General features: G+C 39.7%; 1 protein-coding gene across 16 annotated transcripts; it reads right to left on the bottom strand.

The window, feature by feature from the left end:
* Positions 1-680: 680 nt before the first annotated feature.
* Positions 681-6,220, bottom strand: LOC145448664 (uncharacterized). 16 transcript variants are annotated; one of them, XM_080327115.1, is made up of 12 exons: positions 5,951-6,220; positions 4,585-4,685; positions 4,309-4,530; positions 4,167-4,256; positions 4,025-4,114; positions 3,916-3,972; positions 3,616-3,855; positions 3,453-3,552; positions 2,276-2,469; positions 1,960-2,058; positions 1,750-1,887; positions 681-1,473 (listed from the first exon to the last, which is right to left on the bottom strand). In XM_080327115.1, the coding sequence occupies exons 1-12, from the start codon at positions 6,033-6,035 to the stop codon at positions 1,162-1,164; spliced, it is 1,728 nt and encodes a 575-aa protein (XP_080183241.1). In that variant the 5' UTR covers positions 6,036-6,220; the 3' UTR covers positions 681-1,161. The 16 variants fall into 16 exon arrangements, with proteins under 16 accessions (XP_080183241.1, XP_080183242.1, XP_080183244.1 ...); XM_080327116.1 differs by having other exon boundaries at positions 3,916-3,969; XM_080327118.1 differs by having other exon boundaries at positions 4,025-4,111.
* Positions 6,221-7,965: the final 1,745 nt, after the last annotated feature.

The following is a 7,965-nucleotide window of genomic DNA, read 5'->3' as shown; positions in this document are numbered from 1 at the left end:
GCTTGAAACCGCTCGATTTGGTTGTCAACACTCCACAGGGCCCTTCAGTAGACTGACATAATATAGAATATTTTAGAGTAGATATCTATTAAGCATTTTCTTCGGGTAGATTAGTAATCTTGTATTAATCGGTCACGAGTTCGGGTTTCTGAGCTGATGATTATTCAAATGATCGTTATGCAGTTGGCGTAAGAAACGAGAGAATTTCGCTAAAGCAATCTTTTAAAATTTTGTCAGCCCACGCATCCTTGAGTGTGGCGGAATTATCTCGCAACCCATTTCTACAATGACAGAAGGAAGTCAATATAATAATAGTAATGTCAGTTCCACTTGATGTACAGTGCCGACAATATTATCTTTACATTCATTCCGTATAAGCTCGTAGTTGATTATTTTCGACTAGCATTCACTGTAAGTTTTTTCATGTCATTGAAATCAGAAAAGACAACACTTTTTTCGTCAAAAAAGATCCCACGAAAAATGTCCTAGATGATGTCGATTGTGCTTTATATTTAAGTGTTTCCATATATAGGTGTTTCCGTATTTAGGTGTTTCCGATCTAGGTGATACCTCAATGCGGCCTGATATAGAATACTAAATAATCTGGCGTACATGTCAAGTCGACCTGTCCTCGAAATAACACTAAAACCACCTGGTGTACTCGACGACATCTAAAACTGTTCGAATCCCGCATGGAACATTTTATTATAAACGGAAAAATGAACGTGCAAAGAAATCAACAAGTAAACGCAATGAAATTGTAGGCAAGAAATAGGACTTGCATCACCATAAATCAGAGCCGAATTTTTTAATTTAGAATTATAAAAAAACTAATTACAGAATTTGGATCATGTAACATACCAGCATAAATCAGAGCCGAATTTTTCAATTTAGAATCACAAAAAAACTAATTACAGAATTTGGATCATGTAACATACCAGCATAAATCAGAGCCGAATTTTTCAATCAAGAATTACAAAAAATAACTAATTACAGAATTTGGATTATGTAACATAATTAGTACAAGTACTAAAACGTACTCCAAAGTACTATACTCAATAAACGAATGCGGAGAGGAACTTAACCTCACAGGATTTGTACGATCTAACGTACTTGTGAAGTACTACTCAAAGAACGATAGTGAGAAACCCGGAAAAAGTCTTATTCTGGAGCAGATTGTTGAAATCTTAAAAAGAAATCAGCCAATCTGGTAGACACATATTGAGCACTTTTGTCACCTATTATCACATGTTGAACGAAAGCCAGAAGCTGAAAATCTTTCGGATATGATAGGTCCCAGGCATAATAGCATGCCATAATATTAATTAACATGTCAAAGACCGTATCGTATTCTTGGCAAGAAATTTTGTGGCCATCAGCCAGAATCCAGCCCTGGATCTTGCCATTTTCGTGCTTGGCAACAACCAAATGTGGAGCGTGTGATCGTTTGCAGTGGATTTCAGTATCTTGAGCCTGAAATGGAAGTATTTAAAAAAAATTCAAACTATGCATACGGCTGTCAACAACAGGGGTAACATCTCTACACCAGTAATTCACCAAGTTATTTAGACACGCCACACAATAAATTTTCCAGTCTTTGGTATGAACCGGCCGGGGATCAAACCCACGACCTACCGATCGAGAACCCGGACGCATAACCATCACACTATCTCGCTCACCACTGCCGCACAGTCAGCTGCATGTATCAGTGATTGGCATCATTATATAAACTTAGTTATAATCAAGTACCTGTTCCACTGACAATGCAGATACTGTGGACTTCTTTTTAGAGTTCAGGCTGGCGTCGGTCTTCTTCCACTTTACTCTGCCATCGGCGAGTTGCGATTGTACTTTCAGCAGATTTTTAAGTTGATCATTCACACTGTACTGAAAAACAAAAAATCGAGAAGATATTATCAATCATTCTAAATCATCATAGCTTTGCGAGTCCCAATTTACCCCAAATATCTTATCCAATGTATGCATCATTTTTGTGTAATTAGTTCTCATCTCATCAATTGTAGTTGGTGCAATCAACTTCCAGAAATCTTCCCTGACCTGTAAAAATTTTTTTCAGTATTATATTATCACTATCACTATATTCTTTGTGGCCGTATAAAAGGCACATAATTCCTACCCCAAATCATTCATGTTGTGACATCAGAATGAGTGATACAGGAATACAAGTCTCGACCGTAATACTCAATTCAGAGTCAATACACTGACGCGCACTCGATATCGCAGAGGCCTAATGATAAATCATACATGCGCTCACCAGTCTGATATCACCCAAGGTTGGGAAAGTTTGCAGAATTTCATTGAGAGGGATCCCTTTCTTCGTTAGCTGAGCACGCCGGTGCCCGTACAATTGTTTGAAAAGAGTCACGATTTTCTGCCAGTTGCAGTCCTCGTTGTCAAATTCCTTTTGCAGCTGACGAGTCGCTTCTTTAACAGTCAACTTGAATCCACCTGAATGTGTAAATATTAGTTTAACTACGCTGTAATTTACACCGGCGCACATCACCGGACTACTTCTATTTACTCGCAGTACAAACTATGCTGTAATTTAAACCGGCACACATCACCGGACTACTTCTATTTACTCGCAGTACAAACTATGCTGTAATTTACACCGGCGCACATCACCGGACTACTTCTATTTACTCGCAGTACAAACTATGCTGTAATTTACACCGGCGCACATCACCGGACTACTTCTATTTACTCGCAGTACAAACTATGCGGTAATTTACACCGGCACACATCACCGGACTACTTCTATTTACTCGCAGTACAAACTATGCTGTAATTTACACCGGCGCACATCACCGGACTACTTCTATTTACTCGCAGTACAAACTATGCTGTAATTTACACCGGCGCACATCACCGGACTACTTCTATTTACTCGCAGTACAAACTATGCTGTAATTTACACCGGCGCACATCACCGGACTACTTCTATTTACTCGCAGTACAAACTATGCGGTAATTTACACCGGCACACATCACCGGACTACTTCTATGTACTCGCAGTACAAACTATGCTGTAATTTACACCGGCGCACATCACCGGACTACTTCTATTTACTCGCAGTACAAACTATGCTGTAATTTACACCGGCGCACATCACCGGACTACTTCTATTTACTCGCAGTACAAACTATGCGGTAATTTACACCGGCGCACATCACCGGACTACTTCTATTTACTAGCAGTACAAACTATGCTGTAATTTACACCGGCACACATCACCGGACTACTTCTATCTACTCGCAGTACAAACTATGCTGTAATTTAAACCGGCGCACATCACTGAACTACTTCTATTTACTCGCAGTACAAACTATGCTGTAATTTACACCGGCACACATCACCGGACTACTTCTATTTACTAGCGGTACAAACTATGTACTTCTATACCCACATTACATACTATTTAGTAATTTACCTGACACTGCTGACACGGAAGCGTTTTTAAAGGAAGCAGGACGTTGTCGGAGAAGTCTGAGCGCTCTCAATTTCTGAGACAGTTTCGTGTTGATATTTTTCTAGAAAAATAATGAGATGATCAGTGCAAATGAATTCAGACCAATGAGACCAGTTTACTTTACCAAGGGGGGGTTTTGTAAGGTAGATCCTAAGTACGGATACTTCTCCACCAGTGCCTTCCCAAACTTTCGATACGATGACTTATTGGTCATGTCACCATTGTTCAGGATGTGATTTGCACACTGCTCCACTACCAGGTTGATGACTTCATAAGCTGTACGTTGCTTCAGCGCTAGTCCAACTTTCACACTGAATTCCGGCAAGGGCATCGGAGGATCGAGGTGCTTGATACTGCATGGTGGCTGATGAAAAATCGATGAAAATATGAGTTGGTGTCCTACTAGAATAATGTGGATATTTACCATATCATCCACAAGGAGATCTGTCGAGTTGTCGTCTTCTTGAGGAAGTGTGGACTGCTGAGGCATTCAGGTTAGCTAAATTCATTGCAAAATTTTATCACATACTTACTGGCATATCTGCTTCTGAAGAAGCTAAATCACAACGGACTGACGGCTCTACGGGCACGGTGGTGTCGTCTTCTTGAGGAAGTGTGGACTGCTGAGGCATACAGGTTAGCTAAATTCATTGCAAAATTTTATCAAATACTTACTGGCATAGCTGCTTCTGAAGAAGCTAAATCACAACAGACTGACGGCTCTACGGGCACGGTGGTGTCGTCTTCTTGAGGAAGTGTGGACTGCTGAGGCATACAGGTTAGCAAAATTCATTGCAAAATTTTATCAAATACTTACTGGCATAGCTGCTTCTGAAGAAGCTAAATCACAACGGACTGACGGCTCTACGGGCACGGTGGTATCTAAATCGTCATTGACTGACGGCTCTACCGGCATGGTGGTATCTAAATCCTCATTAACTGACGATTCTCCCGGCAAAGTGGTATCTGATTCAGCGATCGAGGCTGATTTATCGGATTTATTGTTTTGACATTGATTTGTTGACGACTTTTTCCATAACTGAAACAACAAGACTTAGTTGCATGAACACATTTCAGTTGATTAGCTTCTTACTTCTTGCAGATTCAACAGATGGCGCGTCACACCAATGGTGAATATTTGCCAGAAGTCTTTATCACAAAGTCCGCAAAAATTATACGAATTGACATCATTCTCTTACAAAAAAACAGTTTTGAACGTAACATCAATATGACGGATAATCCTTATCGTTACAAGTAGTACACAAGTCCAACATGCCTCGTCATTACAAACTGCTGGTCATCAATAATATGACTGATTTGAGGCCACCGAAATTCATGACCAGAAATGCAGTGCAACCCACAGATATTGCTATGCGTAATAACAAATGAATTCATTGTGAAATTGAAAGCACAAACATCCAGTTTATGATAGTTGCAAAATAATTGATCATTTACATACAACAGCTCATCAATACAAATAAATTATGGTAAGCCATCATCTTTGAGCCGTTCAACAAGGATATCTCCAACTTTGTAAGTGATATTTTTGTGTGAAACTCTTGCAGCAGTAACACAGAATGCATCTGATTGGCAGTCAACAAACCCCAATAGAGCGGGAATATCTGCAACTGGTACATTGGTTTTCTCATCAAGAACAGTTTGATCTTTTAAAAAATCGATTTTTCTCACGCCTTTGTCATCAATCATTTTTATGCACATCCAGTTTTGATGATGAAAACTTAGACTCAAGGGCAAATTTTTGAAATTGAACCATCTCTTTTGTTTGAAAAAACCGTTTTTCGCCTCAAATCCTCAAACCAAATTACTTCTAGACAGAATGCATAAGAAAAACATTTTAGATCACAATCCACTTCCGTAAAATTATCATGCTCAAGTATACCGGTACTTTAAAGTTTATTCAAGTCCCAGCATTAATTCGGTTCCTAGTACGTAGTTTATCAATATTTCATCAATTTCTTCCGACTCTCGCGGGCCGCACAGAACAGTGTTGCGGGCCGTAGTTTGCCCACCCCTGCCCTACAAGATACATCAATCACAACTGTTCACTTAATTGTATAGATTAACATCGCTAATAGGGCTGGGCAAAATCAAGTGCCATAGTGCTTCGATTCTAGATCACGACTCCTGCTTCAAGTTGAGTATTTTAATTCCACTCATAATGACACCACAACAGAATGTAAATTGACAAGATTCAAAGCTCTTTACTATGTTTGGTACCGGTACGCTGCAATACGGCCGATCAATGCTAACACAGTAGAATAAAGTATAGCAACTTCAATTATTATTGAAAATCTGATACTCATGGCGAAGAGCGTCTCTTAGCTGTTATAACAGGTCATATTGGTTAAGCTAAGCGTGAGCTATATACAGATTAGGATCGTACTTTATATCAGATAGCTAGATAACAGGGTACATGAATGCTAAAGCTATTTATCTACCTTCCAATTTCTTGATATGGCGCGATGCAACACCGTTACTCGCCAAGAAAGTTCTGAAATCTGCAGCACGATCAGTTCCTGTCATGTTCCCAGCACGTTGAATCGCAAAAGAGCGAGACGGGGAACGCAGAACTGACGCAAAGCGGGAAAAAAGGGAATTTTTCCCTATAGCGCCTAGCTTCGTTGGCGACCATGCGCTGAAAGCTCTCTTTTGTGCTGCTCCTAGCGGATAATTTCGCGTTGGCGGGATCTCAAATTTACCGTGTTGCGTCACCACAACACTTATACGACATTAAAACTACGGTCTGGCTATACTATAAGGCCCGTGCTCTGCGTACCTTCTGCTGCATTACAGCTTCTTTAATAGTAAGATCTCTGAAATCGCACAATATAGCTCATTTTCATAAAAGTTTGACGGCTCTCAAGTTCCGTTGAAAATTGAGGGTGCAAATTGAAGAAATACATCATGGCTCGACTTCGTTAGAGAAGGGGGGTTCTGTGATTACTGTGGTCATAGATATTGGGGTATCAAGCAGTGTTGGGATCAAGTTACTACCTTCAAGTCACGATACATCTCGAGTCATTGCACATTTGACTCAAGCCAACTCGAATAAATTGATTTTCGAAAGTGACTCGAGTCCAGCCAGGTAGCTCGTTTTATAGAGGTGACTTGAGCCGAGTCGTGCCAGGTCAAGTCAAGTAAAAAATCAAGTCAACTCTAATATTCGCAGTATGAGTGATGATTCGAAGTCCTTACATTTTGCTAGCTGTGTGAAAGACCGATTAATTGGCCATTTATCTGCAATCAACTAACGCATATAACGTTATACCTGCAAAATGGCGATGTATCGCTCACACACACGTGGAACTGTCAATAAAATACGTGAGTAACTGTTGTGCTGCATGCTAGAGTCTATTATTATTATCAACCAAAATAAGTGATCGAATACGAAGTCTCAAGTGTTGAAACATGTTGATATGGTACAATACACTACCCATCTACACATGTGTAAAAATATAAACGCACAAACTATATTCGTTCGATTTAAATTATACAACATGGGTGGTAAAGGTGTGACCTGCGCAAGTTCAGCACTGAGCCGTATAAGTAACAGAGATGTGTTGCTATTAGATTAATCTACTACTACAATTACAACTTAAGCAGTTATCGTTTCATTTGTGGTCAATTCATTTGTGATTTAACAATGGCGGGTCACTCGGGTCTGTAAAACGTACAATCACTGAATGACTGGTTGCTCTTACATGTGATATCGGCGTATCGCGAAAAGTACGAACATACACAAGATACAGTGATTTAATCGTCACCGTTTACTTGATGACTTGAAATTGACTCGTAGATATTGCTCCGAGTCACGAGTCAATCCACATTTCTGAATCGCCGAGTCAAGTCAAGTCAAGTCATTTTTTCAAAGTGACTCGAGTAAAGTCAAGTCATACGAAAAGTTGACTCGAATCTGACTCGAGTCATCCCAACACTGGTATCTAGGTAGGCACAGTTGTACACGTTCAGCAATATGGTAGCTCATCATCTTGAAGTCGCCTACGAATTGTCTTGTTTTTTAACGTTGTGGTGAAACTCAGCGTACTTGATTTTTTAATTCAAATGCAGGTATAGATGGATATGACTATATTTCACGCTTCAAAAGCATTTTTGTTCTTGCCGAAGTCTTCTTAGGTGCGCCAGAGTCTGACTTCCTATGCGGAATCATCCCTGTGAAAATATGGCCGCAGATATTTTTAATAGGCTTACTGTCTTATTGTCTGTCTGCCGTGTTCATTAGAAAAAGTATTTAAAGTTCACGCTGAGTTAGGGTTGCATTTAAAACAAAAATCAATTTAAAGCAAACATGTTTAAAACAAGGCCTTTAGTGAATTGACAATTGAAAATATAGGGTAAATATAGCTAATTTGACGAAATATCTGTACTAATAATGTTGAACCGACTATTTTGAGGGTTCCAACCATCCCATATCTATATACGTCGTCAATATCGG

The sequence above is a fragment of the Botryllus schlosseri genome, chromosome 10, assembly GCF_051294905.1.
Source record: "Botryllus schlosseri isolate E-star chromosome 10, Bs_hap1, whole genome shotgun sequence".
Taxonomy (NCBI): domain Eukaryota; kingdom Metazoa; phylum Chordata; class Ascidiacea; order Stolidobranchia; family Styelidae; genus Botryllus; species Botryllus schlosseri.
This window is presented reverse-complemented; position numbering and strand designations above follow the sequence as displayed.